We start from the raw sequence: 21,115 nt of genomic DNA, 5'->3' as shown, positions 1-21,115 counted from the left end.
GCCCATACTTTGGAAAGAGAAGTGGAATTCGGTCATTGCTCCAACATAACGAGCAACGGATTGAGATATTAGTTAGGACTTACCTGAACAGGTTGGCACGTATGCTGGCGTGGATTTAGGTTCGGTGTTGACGATGACATTAACACGTTTGCTTAAAGCTTTCGTTATCTCCGGCATAATACACAATGAAGGCACAAACTCAAACAACAATCCATACAATAGCAATTCTCTTCATTATTTTTCTCTACTGTCACTCAATAGAGTACAAAACATGAAGAACAGACATTACTATGAAGAGAATTGCTGTTGTATGGATTGTTGTTTGAGTTTGTGTTTTCATTGTGTATTATGCCGGCGATAACGAAAGCTGTAAGCAAACGCGTTAATGTCAGCGTCAACACCGAACCTAAATCCACGTCAGCATACGTGTCAACCGGTTCAGGTAAGTCCGAGCTAATATCTCAGGCTGGTGCTCATTATGTTGGAGCAATGACTGAATTTCCACTTCTCTGTCCAAAGTATGGGCTCCTGTTATCGCTGCCGTTAGTCGATACCGCAGATCTGAGAGATTCAAACTCATCAAACCAATATCTCGATCTGGTGTTGGTTATGTCGGAGCAATGAATTCTTATATCGCACGTCTACTATATATATGTCTGTGTATATATAAGCCGATAAATCTTTTAGAATACACAAGATGATCAACTTACAATACCCACAACTAAACATTAAAGTAATAAGAAGCCTAGGCTTAAGCTTATTGACGACTGATATGCATTGAGTGAACACAACTACCGTTGTCGGTGGTGGCCGAAGTTCAAGACAGCTGGAGTTTGAAGACATCAAAGAGTCGGATTTGAGATGCCGATACCGAAAGCATCCAAGAAAGGGTTCGTTTGACACTGTTAGTTTTTCCCAAGGTAGTCGCTGTAACTTATCAAGTTGTCCATAACGGCATCAGCCAATAAATTGGAAGGTCGCCTCGCAATGTCAGTTTTCCCAGATAAGTCCTGCTACTGAGCGCCCTTTGCCGAATTCTGAATGGTAATATGTTATTCATAAATAAAATAATATTAATAAAAATAATTATAAATAACAAAAAAAAGAAAAGAAAAAAAAAGAAAAAAAACAATAAACATAATAAGACAAAATGGTGGGTTTTTCTAGAAAAGCCCCTAATACGTCGCGTATAGACCTATACGCGGCGTATTAGTTTATGACAACCTGCCCTGCAAAAGCAAGGCTAGGTTGTCAACTCGTACCTTATACGCCGCGTATAGATCTATACACGGCGTATTGCTTTTGCTGAATTATTGGAGCCCAGCTCCCCTCCCTTCCCCTCCTTTCCTTTCTCTATTATAAAGGCATGTGTGTCTCGATGTTCAACCAAAAAACAGCATAACATTTGTACTGTATATACCCAGAATGTCTTGGTTTAACCATTTATTTCCGGAGGAGGAGCCGGGTTACGCCGCTAACGATCAGCCTGGCACGTCGTGGTTACCCGACTTGAACCAGGTTTCGTTATATATTTATTTAGTATGAATTTGTTAGGTTTTTTTTACTAACACATGCTACATTACGTTTTGTCAGGAGTATGTCGGGTATGATACCCAGCCCCAACAATCTTATTGTCAGCCCGAACAATTTTATGGTAACACTGGCTCACCGGGCTTGCCAAACTTGAACCAGGTTTCGTTATAGCTGTTATTATTATTTATTATTATAACTAGCACTGTTGTTTGAATTTCTAATTTATGTATTGTAGGAGTACTTCGTGTCAGATTACGGTAGTCAGTCGGCGTACCCGTCACCTGTCGCCAGGTCGGATTATGGAGGTCAGGCTTCGTCATCGTACCAGCCACCAGTAGCAAATGATCCTTTTTATGAAACCGAGTCTTCATCGCACCACGGGTGAAACGATCATGCCGGGCCAAACCCAAATAATGAAGATGAGTACGATGACGACTACATACGTGAAGTGAAGGTTTCGTATAAAACAGATGCTGTAAGACACCGTGTGTTTTGTTTAAGTTAATATTATTTATTTGTATGTTATTTAATAAACGGCTTAGTAAATAGCGTAACACTGTGTCAGATTTTTGAGAGCCGCGAGGAGCTGGAGAAATGGGTAAAAATTAGAGGACGGGAGCATGGGTTTGTTTTTGTGGTCCAGCGGTCAAGGAAAAACGCTGTGGACCTTGCATGCAATCATGGGGGTGAACCCAAAATAAAGGCGACGATGAGATGTACCGGCAGCATAAAAAAATGCTGTCCGTTTAAGATCCTGGGCAGGTACGACTCGAGGGGTGCCTATTGGAGGGTTCAAGTGGTAAACGAGACTCACAACTACGATCCCGTTGAATTCGAGGAGGGGTGTGCGTCTTTTAGAAAAATGAACAGCGACCAGCTGGATATGATTGAGAGTTTACACAGGACCGGCGGTAAGTCGCAACAAATCGAAGCAGCCCTCCGCGAAAAATTTTTCCGGTGTGCAACCTGTAATAAAAGATATATACAACCTCACCGCCAAGATTAGGAGAGATGGGCTACTAGGCGACACCCCTATGAAGGTAGTTCAAAACATTTGTAGTTTTAATGTGTATTTTCCGTGCTTGTAATATTTACTAAAGTTTTATTTCATCCAATGCAGGCGCTGGAAAACTTTCTCGCAGGCAACGGTTTCACGTTCTATACCCGGGAGAGTGATACCGACGACCGGATGGAGGAAATTTTCTAATGTCATAATAAGTCGCGTAAGAAGTGGCGTGCGTTCACCGAGGTGTTGATGATTGACACGACGTACAACACCAACATGTACGACTGGCCGTTAGTTCAGTTTATTGGTGTGACGTCGACATCAAAGTCGTGTTGTATCGCCACCGCGTTTGTTATCAGGGAACGGCAGAGGAACTTCACCTGGGCTCTGGAGAAACTTAAAAAAATGCTCGACGACTGCATGGAGCCACGCGTGATCCTGACTGACGCGGACCAGGCCCTCATGAAAGCCTGCGACCCGGTCTTCCCTAATGCCACCAAAAATTTATGCAGGTGGCACATATCCGAGAATATAAGGAGAAAATTTAAGGGCCTATATAGGACGGATATGGGGACGGACTTTGCGTATTGGTGGAAGGTCCTGTATCAGTCTCCGACGATACAGAACTACGAAAACTGTCGCATCAACATGGAGCGTCATTTGATACAGGACGATAGAGCAGGTGAGTCCTTCATACCGGATGATAGTTTTTAATAGCCTAAACATATATCTTAATAACGTTTCCCTTTATTTTTCAGAGGTCTGGCAATACATTCGCAACAGCTAGCTGGATCCATACAGACACAAGTTTGTAGCATGCTGTATCGACGAATGGCGAAACTACGACGAACCGAGTTGAGAGCCAGCACGCATATATGAAAAGGTACCTCAATGGAAGCAACAACTCGCTTGACACAATTTCCAGGCACATCCTTAAAATGGTCAACTCGCAGATGAAAGAGATCGGCAAATCTTTTCACGACTCCCGTTCCAAGGTCATGCAAGGACATCAACAACATGTCTGGTTGAAGAAGCTAATTAACAGGGTGTCGATTCACGCTCTGGGTCTACTTTTGAATGAGTATGACTTGATACACAAGATGCATGATGGGGGCGCTTCATGCGACCACCATTTGTATTCATCTTCGGGTCTACCATGTGCTTGTCGGATTAAGGGATACATAGTTAACGACACATGTATCCCAATATAGGATGTTGACCCATTCTAGAGGAGGCTTAATTTTGATCCAGTCTATCCGCCGAACTCGAAGAGCCAGACTACGAAGCAGATATGTGTGAAATCAACGATACGCTGTCGTCCATAGATGACCCTAATCAGAAGAAAAGTTTTTTTGCGAAACTCATATATGCTATTCCAGGGAGATCTAAAAAGAAGTCACCCGAAAAAAGAAAGGATCCTTTTCGAAATAACAGAATTCAAAACAGGCAGTTTTAAAGAAACATTAGAATTAGGGTCTTTATTAAACGAAACACAAGATTCATCATCCTCGTCAGTCCATTCTTCAACAATTACTTTCTCTGCACATGAAGCAAACACGTTAGAATCGTTCACTCCTGAAGTGGATGCATTCACAGGATCAGACTTGTCATTCTTATCTTGTTTACCGTACTTCATGCCCTGTACCTTTTCTTCCTGTTCTTTGGTGACAGGAAGTTGAACATAGTTGTCATTGTAAGGTGGGGGTACCCGACTATATCCTATGCCCTCACCTTCCTTTTCCTTCCACCATAACTGATTATCAATCATTAAACTAACTACTTTACTGGAACCCTCAAATTTTTTGAAATCAAGTTCAGCTCTTTCAAATTTAGCATTTAAATTCAAAATCTCTATTTTGGAGGCTTCCAGTTTAGCGGTTAATTCTGCAATTTCCTGCTTGGCATCTAGGTGGTGACAACACTTTATGCTGAATTCAAATTTAAGCTTAGAAAGATCCTTTTGATTTGCTTCTATTTTAGCTAAGAAGGATTTTTCATTTTTCTTAATTTTAAAGTTCTCTGATTTTACTCTTTCCATGTCTCTAAGCAAGTTATCATTGTGGAGTTTGTATAAATTAATTTTATCAACAAAATCTAGAGAACATGGTTGAAAGCTTACCTCAGATGAGCTGGGAGGAGTGAATGCCATGAATGCGAATTGAAGTTCCTTAATTTGCTGTGACCGGAAACAAGCTTTGATCGAGAACCGAGTGCGAGTGTTGACCGAGAACAACGAATCTTGACTGAGAACCAAGAATCTTGATCCTGAACCACCGAGAACACTATTCCTTGGCCGAAAATACTGATTTTAAGCCGAAAACCTTTGTTTAAAGGCCGAGAACCCTTAAATCTAATTGAGAACCGATTTCCTTGGCCGAAAACTAGAGATCCAGTTGGATTTTGAATGTAACAAACTCCCGTGTTTAGTGGAATTTGGTTTGTTTCCAAAACAAAGTCAATCTTTCACCAAAAACAATCCTTTCTCTTCTCCGATCAACAGTTCGCCGGAAATACAACCAAACCACCTAACACTTAGATCTTGAATCCGTTGATATCACAATAACGAGCCTGAATAGGTCTAAGGATCTGATACCAATTGTAAGTCCCGAATCTGGATCACTACAATTATGATATCAACAATCTAGATGTTGGTGCGGAATTCCAACACTAGATGATTCAAGAACACAAGTAAACACAAGCACGTAGAACACAAGAATGGCTTCAAAACACACGTATTATTATACGTCGGGTGCTTAAGCACTATCAATACAAACTCGTCTAGAACGGCTCTTAGACGGCCAAAAACACAAGTGAATGAACCACTTACACGAACAAAAGATAACAATGAACGAACCCTCTTGAGCTTACTCTCGAACCAACTAGCAACCCTACAAATGTAAACATGCATCCTATATATAGACTACCAACCTAGGCCCAATACATGCAAAGCCCACCGAAATCCCTTGATTTCGGTTTACATAGTGTAGCCCAATATTCAAAGCATAAACCACAAAATATGACCCAACACGTCGACATCAAAGTCGTGTTGTATAGCCACCGCGTTTGTTATCAGGGAACGGCAGAGGAACTTCACCTGGGCTCTGGAGAAACTTAAACAAATGCTCGATGACTGCATGGAGCCACGCGTGATCCTGACTGACGCGGACCAGGCCCTCATGAACGCCTGCGACGCGGTCTTCCCTAATGCCACCAAATATTTATGCAGGTGGCACATATCCGAGAATATAAGGAGAAAATTTAAGGGCCTATATAGGACGGATATGGGGACGGACTTTGCGTACTGGTGGAAGGTCCTGTATCAGTCTCCGACGATACAAAACTACGAAAACCGTCGCATCAACATGGAGCGTCATTTGATACAGGACGATAGAGCAGGTGAGTCATTCGTACCGGATGATAGTTTTTAATAGCCTAAACGTATATCTTAATAACGTTTCCCGTTATTTTTCAGAGGTCTGGCAATACATTCGCAACAGCTGGCTGGATCTATACAGACACAAGTTTGTAGCATGCTGTATCGACGAACGGCGAAACTACGACGAACCAAGTTGAGAGCCAGCACGAATATCTGAAAAGGTACCTCAATGGAAGCAACAACTCGCTCGACACAATTTCCAGGCACATCCTTAAAATGGTCAACTCACAGATGAAAGAGATCGGCAAATCTTTTCACGACTCACGTTCCAAGGTCATGCAAGGACATCAACAACATGTCTGGTTGAAGAAGCTAATTAACAGTGTGTCGATTCACGCTCTGGGTCTACTTTTGAATGAGTATGACTTGATACACAAGATGCATGATGGGGGCGCTTCATGCGACCACCATTTGTATTTGTCTTCGGGTCTACCATGTGCTTGTTGGATTAAGGGATACATAGTTAACAACACGTGTATCCCAATAAAGGATGTTGACCCGTTCTAGAGGAGGCTTAATTTTGATCCAGTCTATCCGCCAAACGAAGAGCCAGACTACGAAGCAGATATGTGTGAAATCAACGATACGCTGTCGTCCATTGATGACCCTAATCAGAAGAAAAGTTTTTTCGCGAAGCTCATATCTGCTATTCCAGGGAGATCTAAAAATAAGTCACCCGAAAAAAGAGAGGATCCTTGTTGAACTAACAGAATTCAAAACAGACAGTTTTTAAGAAACATCAGAATTAATGTCTTTATTAAACGAAACACAAGAGTCATCATCCTCATCAGTCCATTCGTCAACAATTACTTTCTCTGCACATGAAGCAAACACATTAGAATCGTTCACTCCTGAAGTGGACGCATTCACAGGATCAGACTTGTCATTCTTATCTTGTTTACTGTACTTCATGCCCTTTACCTTTTCTTCCTGTTCTTTGGTGACAGGAAGTTAAAACATAGTTGTCATTGTAAGGTGGGGGTACCCGACTATATCCTATGCCCTTACCTTCCTTTTCCTTCCACCATAACTGATTATCAATCATTAAACTAACTACTTTACTGGAACCCTCGAATTTTTTGAAATTAAGTTCAGCTCTTTCAAATTTAGCATTTAAATTCAAAATCTCTATTTTGGAGGCTTCCAGACGGTAACTGCGGTTTCCGATTAATCGCTGTGGGTTTGGGGATACATGAGAAACTCTGGCCGGATATAAGGTGGGCAATGCAGAACGATCTGGAAACCAACAAAGGGTGGTGGAGGGCGATGTTCAGCAAAGAGGATGAAAGATTGTACGGCTGGGTTCATTCCAGCATTCCGTACTCCAACACGGTCAAACCGGTGCCACCGAGTCGTTGGTTCAGCATACCCGGTCACGGGCACGTGGCTGCTCATACATACGGGTGTGTGTTAGTTAACCTAGCTGGCAATCAGACCGAATCTTACTTCCCATTGAGAATCGGTCCTGACTTGATTCCAGATCCAATGGTTATAGGCATCGCTAACTGGGGAGGTGATCACTGGATATATATCAAACTGGTAGGAGATTTCCCAATGCCTACGCCGAACCTTAATTGGGAAAGAAGCGCCGTACCAACGGCCCTCGAATGGAAAACACTGTACGGACAACGTATGGAGGAGTACGAACAGATACGCACGGGTTGGTGAAGGGAACCCTCTAACGTAGATCTAGACAACTTATAGAAAAAACTGTATCAATGGATGTATGTAGACACACACACACACATATACATACATAAATAATAATAAATAAGGAAATAATAATATTAAAAAAAAGACTAATACGCGGCGTATAGATCTATACGCGGCGTATCAGGTCCCTTATAAGGTCCTGTCTGATCAGACGCCCCCTTTATTTCAAATTTCGAAATCCCTCTCCCGAGCATCCGAGCATCCGAACATGATGATGATTATGTTAAGATGATGATGATGCTGTTGTTAGGTTGGTTGAAACCGTCGGCCGGAGTCCGGCCGTAATATGGCCGGAGTCTGGCCGTCGGTTTGCAGGGAAGGTTAGTGGCGGCGTATGGCCCTATACGCCGCCTCTGATATAATTTTTTTTAAATGTTTGTTATTTATTATTATTATTATTGTTATTATTATTAGTATTATTTATTATTATTATTATTTGTTATTATTATAGTTTGGGGACGACCATATTCAGATGGAGCTCGAGGAGGAGGAGGAGATGTGGCAGGGCCGGGGCCAGGGGCAGGGCCGGGGATCCCCACCGGGTAACGCCGAGTTGGTCACCTACCTTCATTTGCAGTTCATTGAGGGTTCTGACGCCCACAGACGATACACTCGCCTACGCCAGATGTTCCCGTTTCCCAACACGATTATATCCTGGTCGTTTTTGGAGTCTTGTGACGCTCACTAGCGGGTGGCGGAGTACGTCGGACAGGATATGCCCGGTGCTTCAGTATGCCTCTATCAGCGCACCGGGAGCTGACACTGGAGGTTCACTCCACCATACACGTTACGTATGTTTTCTCCACGTTATTATGTTTTTAATATAATAATAATATAATATAATATAATATAATATAATATAATATAATATAATATAATATAATATAATATAATATTTTTTATATTATATTATATTATATTATTGCAGGCCCTGTGCATCTGGTACGCCAGAGACTCGGATGAGGGTGCCAGACGCCGTTACGACACGGTCGGAGGTTTCCTTCAGCATGTTCGGGGAGGACGTCCATTTCTCCATGGAGGAGTTGGCGGTTGCTCAGGGCTTATACACCGCGGAGGAGGTGAGAGGCCCCATATACACGGAGAGCATCCACCATATGCCGGAGGACGACCTGCGGGTATGGTGGAGGGCCATCAGCGATCATGATTTCGGGGATAGGGTCTTGGACACCAAGTCCAAGGTCTCGGCTATTAGGGACCCGCTGCACCGGTAAGTTCTTAAAATGTATTGTATTATTTAATATAATGTAATATATATTAATAATAATATATAATATAATTTTATATTATATTATATAATATTATTATTATTATTGTTACTAAATTATATTATCTTATATTACACAGGCTGATTGCGACATCTATCGCGGGTCGCAATCAGGGCGCGGAGCACTGCAGCCTACGTGACCTGTTTTTTTTAGGTGTCTGCTGACCCACACCCATTGCAACCTCGCTAGGGGGTTTGCAGACTATTTTGTCGCCTACCAGTTCAGGCAGGCACGAGGGTCCTTAATGGGTGGCGGGTACGTCACCCAGCTTGCGATATCTCTGGGCTATGGAGACCGAGTGGACGGCCTGCGTAATGAGGCCACCCCTCCGAGCCCGCTGGACCGCAGCCGTTGCGGTAGCATGCACATTGTGCGTTCGTTCCACGGGCCCAACGGCCCGTACGACCGACTGGTGGCCGGGTCGGGGGTACGTGAGCCTTACGTCCCGGTGCCTTTAGTCGAGCCTCCTCCGATCGCGGCACCGGAGGTGGAGCTTGTCCATGAGCCTGTCGATGCGGGGGAGGGGGCCGGCGGGGATTCGGACGACGGTGGTGATGGACGTGAGGATCCGGGCGCATCTCAGGTATGTTTTAATATATTGTCGTTTTATTGTTTCTTTTAATTCGTCTTTGTATTAAACGTATTTCTGTTGTTTTGTTGTTAGGGGCCGACGCAACACGTTCAACGCACATATCGTGCGGTACGTCTGGGTCCCGCCACCGACGCTAGGTTGGAGGCGATTGAGTTGGGGATGCGGCAGATGTCGCGCTAGATCGACTGGCTTGTTAGCAGTCGGGTAGCGGAGCTGTCTGGACAGCAATACACCGTACCACCGCCACCCCCAGTTTTGACCACGAGGCGAGCACGTCTGGCGTGAGACGCGGAAGGGGCGACGACATGGGTGCCGCAGACGGTTTAGGGCCTAGGCCTAGGGGAGAGGACGACGCCGACGTTGGCGCGGCGTTCAGGGGCCACGACGACGGCTTGGGCATGAACATGGACGACTTCATGTAGTAGATTTTTATGTTCTAGTTGTCTTATTTTCTTTTATTTGTAGAGTTTATCAATATAACAATGATTTTTGGTATATATATGTGTTAATTGCTTTTACCGAAATAATATTAAATATTAAATAAATAAATAAATAATTAAATAATGTAAAATGATAATAATAATAAATAACAATAACAATAATAATAAAAAAATAATAAAAAAAATCATAATAAGACAAAATTGATGGTACCGCTCAATATGCCGCGTAATAGCCTTATACGTGGCGGTATCCCTAGAAAATCCATATGAATCCTCTTATTTATCAAACGGTAATGAACCCCTTTGACATTGATTGTGTTGAATTATGATTGAAAAGACCACCTGGACATTCGTAATATTATTAGGAATGTTAGTATGTTACTAGTGAATGGGCCTTATGGGCGTTTAGAATTTGGGTCAACTTAAGTTCGTAATAATGGTGTGACAACTGACATAAGCGGTCCCTCTATAGAATGGAATGGATGAAGCTAACTCCACATAGCCATAATTTCATTCCATATCATTCTAAGAAAATTGTTTAAACCTTAATTTATCTCTTTTTATTTAATACTAAATTGATTCTTAATATCATCCTAAGAAAATTGTTTAAACTATAAGATAGGATTCCTACGAAAGATGCTCTTACTAAAAGAGGGATGGTTTTTTCGGATGACTCTTGCCCGTTTTGCGAGTCGAACCAGAAATCTTCGAGCCACATCTTTACTGGATGTATTTTCGCAGCAGAGGTTTGGTCTAGGATTTCAGCTTGGTGTCGGTTGAATCCTATTTTGCTTTCGACGTCCGTAATCTTCTTATGCTTGTTAAAGGCTTTTAAAATGGGGAAGTATGAGAAACGGGTGATGCATGGTATCATTTTAACGACCCTTTGGTGCATATGGATTGCTAGAAACAAGCGGATCTTTCAAAGGAAAAATATCAAAGCTATCGAGGTGGTGACCAAGATCAAATCGACTTCTTATTTTTGGATTACAAATAGGTCGAGACATAAACATTTAGATTGGAATGATTGGTGTACTTGTCCTATTGGTTTGATGTAACTTGGTTTCCCTTGGGGGGTCCTTGCTTTGAGGACTAGCAAGTGTCGTTTTCGTGGTTGAATGAAATTTACCTTTCAAAAAAAAAATTGGTTGTGTGTGAAGAGGATTTTAAGGCCCATTAACATTTTAATCCACCTTGCATTTAAAGCCTCTTAACCCATGAAGGGAGTGGTATGCCACTCGTTAACCTTGCCAACTCAACTTTAACGCCATTGGGCATTAAGGCCATGAGGTATATATTCAAGTTTCTTAACTTCATATAGCCACCACATCACTTATTTTTACCCAATTTCACTCCACCTCACCCCTAAGGAAATTGTTTAACCCCCATTTACCTCCGTTTATTTAATGCTAAATTGATTCTTAAATTATTGTGGTTGTTTGTGAAGAGGATTTTAAAGCTCGTTAACATTTTAACCTACCTTACATTTAAAGCCCTTTAATCCATGAAGGAAGTGATATGCTACTCATTAACCTTGCCAACTCAACTTTAAGGCCCTTGGCCATTAAGTTATACCCATAGGCCTAATCACAAAACATCTAAATGTGGAAATTTATGTCATGTGAAGTTGTAAACGCTATATGAGACATCAATAAATTATTATTAAATTAAATAACATGAAAGCGTAACTCGTACCCTAATCATATAACCTTTTAAATTTTTTGTTTATAAGTTCATTAAAGATTTTAATATAATTTAGTAATTATTTTGATATTTCAACCCGTGTTTATTGATTCATGTTGCTTGAAAGCGTTACAAGTCTACAAACAAATAAACAATTTGAACAGGTTCTATTACGTTGTTGAGTAGATATGTTGTGAACATAATAGAACAACCCACAAGTCTAATAGAAGTGCACCAACAAATGGAACCGAGCAATTGAGAAGAAGCAACCGTGAGAGAAAAGTGCCTCCAAAGTCGAAGGATTCAAGAACAGATTGTCACATTAGCTCCATGCTATATATATAAAGGAGGGTAGTGCAATAGTGATTTAAGCAAATTAGTAAAAGAGTAAATTAAAATTTGCATACATGTGCTAAATGGTCGGAAAAAGGTTGCAATCGAACAAAGCCCTCTTAGTTCCAATTTTTGATGGTTTAAATGGATTAAAGACTATAATTGTGTTAAACCGGTCAATGTGTTAACCCTTTGGGTTCAACCAAGCACGTCCCCTTTAGGTAAGTAGGTTTTACAGGCGACGATATTCTCTAAGCCTCTTTGCCTCCTATTTTTTATGGTTTATGAACGATTAAAGGCTGTAATTGGATAAACCAGGTAACGTGTGAACCCGTCATGTTCAACCAAACACAACCCGTTTACGTAAATGGGTTTTATAAACGATGATGTGCTCTAAGCCTCTTTGAATCCTATTTCTAAAGGGTTGAATAGGTTAAAGACAGTAACCGACATAAGCAAATTAGTTTTTCTAATAGTTTTATCCCGCCGTAACGCAAGATATCAATACTAGTTATTTTCTAAATCACACACGGAACTAGAATAAATTCTTGGAACTATTTACTACATTTTACACGGTATTTTCCTTTAAATGAAATTGTAATATTTTAAACAATAATTGAGTGTCATTTCTCCCAAAATTGACAAAGTTGACAATTAATATGGGCCCATGAATACAGTTATGAAAAGCAATTGTGCATTGGATCTAAGATGTAGGTGGGGTATATTTTCCATTTAATTCTATCAAAAATATTATTTGAATTATTCCAAATTGACTTAACAAACAACCATAAATATATTTGATAACTACTATTCTACAGACAAGGATGGTCAATCAAATATAGAAATTAAGGTTATTTACTGGAAAATTTATTGAAACATTCGTACGTACATTTATGTTACCATGGCTTAACTTATACTACGCGGAGTGGAGAGCTTTATTTAATAAAAAGAACCATCACATTGTTATTACATAGGCAGAAGGATATTAACTAACATTTCAATAAAAACACGTAATAATTTATCTGATAAATATTTATTTATTTAATCTATATATAAAAATGTGAGTGAGATGTTTTAAGTGGTTGGAATTGGATGTGGCATCCACCCTTGACATCCAACTGCACATTCCCCCCTCTCCTTCTCATAATAGCATGTAGCACCCATCTTGATGACATAACAGTGAGTTTTACTGCTACTACATATATAACATGTCTGCTAGTTTAAACTTCTAGTTAAGTGAACAATAAACAAACTACTATATAAAGCTACATAAATTAATATTTATATTTAGATAGTCTAAAGTTTAATAGTTCAAACTATAATTTATTAATTGAAAACAATTCATAATAGAAATTTTGCCAATGACACTTCGTTGTCTAAAACAATCCACACATGATTATCATAAATTTAGACTTTTCTTTCACTCGAATTTGCTCACGTTGATAATGAGCATACATGAAAACATATCTTCTCAAGCGTGAAAATTAAGTGTAATATATGATAATCTCATAATCATATGAATAGAAATAGAATTACCAGTGAAACAAAAGTAAAGCTAGGAATTTCCATGGATAATTGGAGAGAGAAACTACATGCAGGCTATGGCTAATAGGTTTTAGATTGTTAATTAAAATTCTATTTTCCTAACTTTTTATATATTATATAATTATATGATACTAACATATAGTTTTATAATAAAAAAATCACATCCCATCAATTTATTTTTATTTTTAATCAATAAACAAAAGTTAAAATTACAGTAAAGAAACTTCCACTAATAAATAAAAGGTTTATTAAAGTGACACGAGACAAATTAATCAGCATTTGTCCCCAAAATTTCCTTTTTTGAAAGTTCATATCTTTTTGTAACTTTAAAATATGACGACAAAAGATTGTTTTAGATTGTCATTGTTATCTTCGTTCTCGGTGAAGTTGCCTCCAATCTTACATTTACATGATGTTAGATTCCTTTTTCAATGGTAATGTAAAATATTAATAAATCAAAACAACCCTAGCAAAACGTTAGAAGATACAAGCACGAAATTTACAAAACGATATTAAAAGCACCAATTAATCTATCCATAGCATTCTTAGCCCGTCCTAAAATTATGTAAGAAGAATTTGTAAATTATATGGTATGGTTATTAGTGATTGTGAGTAGAAAGGGAAAAAAATGTTATATGAGAAAGTTAAATTTGAGGTTTTACTGCCGTATAATTTTTTAATATTTTCTAAAAGTGATTGTGGGTGGAGGAACGAGAAAAGATAATGATAAATATATAAAAGTATTATTTAAATAATCAGGAGATAGAAAAATAGTGATTTTTAGTGTAATTCAGGGCCAGCTCTGAGAATTCACGTGCCCTGACCGAGCCGAAAAAATATGCCCCTTAAACCTTAACGTACTAAGTAATGTAAACACATTTTTTTTATACGCCGATTAAAGTTATAACGATAAATATAACAAATAGCAAAATCATGGTATTAGAATAAGTTTATGACATACTAAATAAACAGCTAATGGATTTGTGAAGCTCTCCTAACATTTTTGATAACAAATTGGTTAATCAATTCTTCACAGTTATGCTCTCTAACGTTCCGTTCTCGATAACTATCATCGCCAACTAGTTGTTGGGGCATTGTGGATCGTAAATAAGATTTCAATAACTATAATTTTGAAAAACTCATTTATGCAAATGCTACCGTGACTGCTGGTGTTCGAAGTCGACTTTGCTGTTATCCCGCCTATACGTTTCTTTTATTTATTTATTTAACTTATATTGATTAATTAAAGTACTTGGCCTTTTTCAATTTTGAGTGAGCCTATAAGTCTTTGGGTAATTTTAAAAAAAATCGGTCTAAAAGGTGTTTGAGTGTTATAAAAATAGTGGGAGTATAAACATTCAAGTATTTTACATATATAACATCGGGAACTTTTTTAAAAATTGTGCCCCCCCCTCGAAAAAAACGTGCCCCGGCCGGTCGCCCACTTGGCACACCCCAAGAGCCGGGCTTAGTGTAATTATATGATATATGTCACACCTCAACCTACCGCGGAATGCTAGGACGTAACTGATTGCACAGTAGCTCATAAGACACTTAATATAGTGACAATAACCAATTATTTAATTTCAAATAATCCAAGTACATCACATAATTCGAAACAAAGCATTATCCAAAATAAAACAAATTCAAATAAATGTTTATTTTCTTGATAGCCAGGATAACTACTTGCTTATCTTCAACTATCCAAGATGGATAACCTGCAACATGCATGAAAATAATTTTATCAATACAAGGTTGGTGAGCAAAAACACAATTTAATAAATATAATAATAAAAACCAATTTTTTATGCAGAAACGTAATTACAATAATTAAATTGCAACAATACAAATAATAATTCGTTCATTAGGACACTAGGTCAAGCTACTAGGATGACGTAAGATCTTACTAATGAGGATGAGGATAAGGATGGGGCCACCAACAATAAAACATAAACAAATAAGCACCTTTCACGTTAACAATTAATTGAGTAATACACGAAACACACATATTAGAATTGTATTTGATGATGTGAAATAATAACATTGAGATTTACTCACCTTAAAAATTGGCAAGTGAAAGAAGATAAGAATATGAAAAAACCCGACTTAAATGAGCTGACTAAACCGAACTTGATGACTTCCTAAAAATTAGGTAAATATTCCAAAGTTAAACTAAAACCAAAACGAACCACAATTAATAATAAAATATGAGTTTACACTTAAAATTAAAGAAAACGAACTTTAAAAGAGTGTTCGGTTCGTAGTCGGTTCGAATGTCGTTATGAGATCGAATTCGAATCCAACCTGTCCAAAACTTAATTATAAACATAAAATATTGAAAAGTCAGAAGCTAATTCGGGTCAATTCTTAGTGTAAACTGAAAAGCCCAAAATTAGTTTCCAACATAAACCCTAGAATGAATTTAAGGAAATTGAACATGAAATCCCTCAATTCTTATGGAATTGATTGAGGACTTTCATTCTAGGGTTCATAACAATTCATAAAAATACAAACTTACCCTGAATTTAGAAGTAGAACTTGATTAATTAAACCTAGACTCGTTTGACTTTGAAAGTTAACTTTGAAAAATACTTGAAATAACTTGAATTCGGGAATGAGAAGAGGATTTGTGAGTTTAGATGCAAGTTATAAACGAAATATAGGTCTTATATATGTAGGAAACGAATTCCAACTCGTGTTTATCATGGATTTGAAGATAAACCCACTTTAAACTTGAATAAATGATAAAATTATCAAAAATTAAAGATAATACTTGATAAATCCGGTATATATATCATTTTTTTGAGATAGGATTTCACTTAGTAACAATCTAGAACCTTGAATTTGAATTATAACATGTTTAGGATAGATTTTGGATTATAAACGAGCTGAAAATCAGGTTAAACGAGCTTAAACGAACCTGTTGTAGCTGCAGACTGAGTCAGCAGTTCTGATTTTGACACAATACTCCTTGCAGTTTTGTTTTTGCATAACTAGCCCCTAAAGTTTGATAAATGGTCATAACTTGTTATAACTTGATTTTTAAAATACTTATAAACAAATTGTAACCAAAACCAACACATGACAAATGAAGAACATGAGCTTCTATTAATGAAAACAAGACCCGAATTATAGTACGGGTCGGGTACAACGAAACGTAAAAATAATGGATGTTACAATATATATGGATATATGGCAGGGAATGGATTGGGAATGATCTAAGAAGATAAGCGCTTAGCTATATTTTTCACCAAATGGAGGAATTTGCTTTAATTTCCCTCAAGATCTTTGCGACATCTACCTATACTAATAAAAAAAAAATAATTCTGGACACATGGCATTCTGAGGTTAATTCTCATTATCAAATTCCCGTCCAAATTACTTCTCTTCTATTGATGGAAACGAAAAAAAAATATCCTTGTTCTAAATATAGTATTGATTATAAATTCAACATACCGGTATTAATTGGTCAATCTCTATTAATTGAATTACTAATGTCATAAATTATATTGTAAACATACTTAATATAAAAAATATTAATATAATAATTACATGTCATAAAGATATTTTTTAAAAATTAAATTGTATATAAAATAGTTTATGTTTAAAGAGTACACTAATATTTAATTTTTGAGACATCTTCATACTGAAGAAAACTATAATAACTTAATTTTTTTTTACAAATATTCAATGTTTAATAAGTCTTTAAAGTCATAGACAAATTTTTCATTTTTTATATTTAGTATATGATTATTGTGATAGTTGAACAACAGTGTGTTTATAAGGATGAAAGCTGTTCAAAAAGGAAAATCTGGTGTCTTTTTTTTGTCTATGGCCAGGTATGGAGTGTAAAACATTTTTGTGAAATACTTTAGCTGCATCTTTCAGATCTAAAGGTCTCATTGTTTTAAATGTTGCTTCATGTGGCATTGCTTCATTATTGCATATCGATAGTAGAACAACCCATTCTCGATTTAAAATTCAAATACGTTTATTGATATAAAGCAACTATAACACATTTTCTTACATAATATAAAAAGACTTAATTATCTTCATTTTATTTATATTAAATTATTCATTATAATTTATACATTAACTTATTCCGTGTAATACACGGGTTTCTAAAGCTAGTTTGAGTTTATATTGCCACAACAACAACAACAACCACCATACCTAGTAGAAATCCCGCAAATAGCCAATCTGTTAGCAGGGTCTGGGAATGGTGGGATGTGGGCAAACCGTATCTCTATCCCAAATAATAAAGAGGTTGCTTCCAGAGAGACCCCGGGCTCGAAAACCATATGCATAAGACCAATTAAAAGGAACACCAAGTTCAACGCTAGACCTTTAGGCCAAAAAGGAAAAACATAAAACTATATTAGATAAATAAATGAGTGATAGTAAAATAATTAAAGTAGTCGTAATAGGAATAGATAGATAAAAATAGTAATATTAGTAATGGATACTATATTTTATAAAATACAAATTTGAGAATAGGATAATATAATAATATATCAATCATCACTCGGAATAAGATAAAGAATAGCCCCTTATGATAATTTTAATCAAAGCTCTACATTTCTCCTAAAAGTCATAAATTTATCAATTATAGCCTTCATATGAACCACAAGGTAGTCAAGATAATGGTTTGCACCAACTTTTTGTAAGTCTTGGAACCGGCAATATTATTTTTGAAAAACACCGTGCCTAAAATAGTAAAATGTATAGTTTTGGCATTGGCTTCAATTCTTAACTTTTTGCTTACTCTTCGCACGAATATATAGTTTTGACTTTTTTATTTAGTTATTTTAATATTATTATTTTTAAATGAATTCTTAGAACTTACCAACATATCATTTGTAAGGCCCTGATCCCGATGCCTTACATTAGATGCTGAATTTACTCATAAACACAGTTCTAATATCAAAGTTAATTAAAACTTTCACGGAAATACTAAAAACATCAACCAATATATTACAAATCACAAAATCTTGTCTTATCAAAAGTTAAATTGTCCTTAACATAACATCAAAAGTCATAATCTTTCTTCTTTAGATGACAACCTTTCAATCCCTACCATGTGTCCTTCTCAATCCAGCTCCTTTAACCTATTTACCTGCGAGCACACTAAAAGTCAACTACGCTGAGTGAGTTCTAGTTAATCAATTAACATGCATTCATTCATATCCTTACTCATACGTGTCCGAAGATACGTATTTGTACCTTACTCACTATTACTTTTTTCATACATACTTTACATACATGCATACATACTTACATAATTTCTTTCATAAATCCCTATGGTATACCGTAAACTATCATACATCTTCTATCTCGGATATTATTAATGTCTGGTTCCTCTATCTCAGATATTTTCAGGGTCTGGTCCCTTCCATCTCATATATTAATAGGGTCCGGTCCCTCTAATACCCGATATTATTAGTGTTTGGTCCCTCCAATTTCAGATATTATTAGGGTCTGGTCCCTCCTTCCTCGATCTCAGATAATATTTGGGTCTGGTCCCTTCTATCTCAGATATTAATAGGGTCTGGTCCCTTTGTTTCGCTTAACCATACAACCATGCATGTCCCATCAATCGTCCATACATTTACTTCGTACGTTCTCTATCATACATGCATACTTTACACATATTTCAATTGCATATATAATAATTATATTTATATACGCACATTCATACAACCTTCAATAATAACATTCAATAAATAATCATACACATATCATACACTTATCACTTAGGATAAGTGTATTAACTATCACATAGGAGTATGCACACAGTCCCGAAAAACGTCACAGAGAAAGGGGCTTGAACTCACCTGGATGTTGTTCCTCTCAGAGTTAATTGTAACACTTCTCCTTAGTTGCCCACGTCTATCTGTTTAATAATGTATAGTATTAATTAAATATTTCTAACCCTGTCATTCTTTAGGTTAGTGAAGTTCCTAACGAATCGCATCGCATGGGAACAAACCAATCGCATCGCATGGGAACAAACCAGTCGCATCGCATAAATGTAAACCAGTCGCATTGCATGGGAGCAAACCAGTCGCATGCAAACCATTCGCATCGCATGAAAACAATTCGCATCGAAACCATTCTCATGAAAACAATTCTCATGTAAACCATTCTCATGAAAACAATTCACATGAAAACCATTCTAATGAAAACAATTCTCATGTAAACCATTTTAAAGCCATATTCCTCTGGGGCCCTTCCTTAAGACCCGATTTTACCCCTTTTTATGGGTTTTGGGCTGTACCAATTTTGTATACCCGCCCTTTTAACGAATCGAAAGCTACTCGTTTTACCTGAACCGAACCAACTAAACCATTTGCTAACAAGTTCATTACTTTATCACTAATCGTGCCCCGATCTATCATCCTACCAATTTTCATGCAATTTCGTACAAGAAAAGTAAGCCTTTTTAATAAAAACACACCTTTGAGGTTTATATTCGAAATCACTCGAGTAACCCGAAACCATATCAAACGAACTCGGAATTGAGTGATTCAAGCGGCTATATGACCGGGTCGCTGAGATCTACCAGATCCACCTGCTGCCGCCGCCGAAATCCGCCGCCACCATCGCCAGAAAACCCAAACAGTTTCCGTAAAACTTCATTTTCACTGTTACGTTTTTGCTTATAAAAACTGGACTTCCTGACCTCTGATCAAAGATCTGATCAGTGGGAATCTTCATTATATATCATGAACACTCAGTTAAAATTTGAGACCGTTCCGACGGTTAGATCTCCAGGAATCATCGGATCTTTGCGGGTTGTTCTCACAAAAACGGGATTTTGGGTAAAGGAGGAGTTAGAGGTGAAGATATAAATGAGATGGTGGCTACATGTATAGAAAGGGGGTACAGTTTCATGTTTAACTTTTCATCTAATGACACTTAATCCTCTCATACTTTAGATAATTACATTTTCTTCTATAATTCATTTAGAACCTTATTTATTTAAGGAATATTAGTTTTAAATAATCTTAATTATGGCCTATTAGTAAATATCAGTCCAAATTTTGCACCTTCTTGCTGGCAGTCCCAACTATTGGTATATTTGTTTTCAATGGGCTGCGACTAACGAATGACTAACTTCGTTAGTGATTTGCTGATGTGGCACGCCTAGTTGTAAAAAAATTGCTTTGTGGCAACTTAGGGTGGCAACCCCAACAACATAAGCAAGAGAATCACCGTAGATCTCAATAAATCCATCTTCTACCTCCACCATCTGCAGCTCCTCTACCTTTTTCACTTCATGGCCACCCACTTCCACCACCGGCCACCACCGCCACACCAGACTTTCCGCCACCACCGCCGCTTCAATAGATCTTCCTTGCTACAACCGGCTCTGCTCCAAGCTTTCTTCTACGCCGGCACCTGCAACCTCTGTTAATCACCTCTGCCGCCACTACCTGCAACCTTCGTCCCACCCTCTGCCACCGCCCTCGATCACCTAACAAGAAATTATCGAAAAATTCGCCTCCCTGCACCAGCGGAGATCGAAACAAATGCAACTTGCATATG

At 37.9% G+C, this 21,115-nt stretch overlaps 1 protein-coding gene across 1 annotated transcript; it reads left to right on the top strand.

The window, feature by feature from the left end:
- The first annotated feature begins 2,815 nt into the window (after positions 1-2,815).
- Positions 2,816-3,326, top strand: LOC143599246 (protein FAR-RED IMPAIRED RESPONSE 1-like). Its single transcript, XM_077077241.1, has 2 exons — positions 2,816-3,221; positions 3,298-3,326. Exons 1-2 carry the CDS (start codon positions 2,816-2,818, stop codon positions 3,324-3,326), a joined length of 435 nt encoding a protein of 144 aa, XP_076933356.1.
- The last annotated feature ends 17,789 nt before the right edge of the window (positions 3,327-21,115 follow it).

This window comes from Bidens hawaiensis, unplaced genomic scaffold, assembly GCF_021521415.1.
Source record: "Bidens hawaiensis isolate Kalapana, Puna unplaced genomic scaffold, B.hawaiensis_p1.1 tig00051640_1, whole genome shotgun sequence".
Classification (NCBI taxonomy): domain Eukaryota; kingdom Viridiplantae; phylum Streptophyta; class Magnoliopsida; order Asterales; family Asteraceae; genus Bidens; species Bidens hawaiensis.
This window is presented reverse-complemented; position numbering and strand designations above follow the sequence as displayed.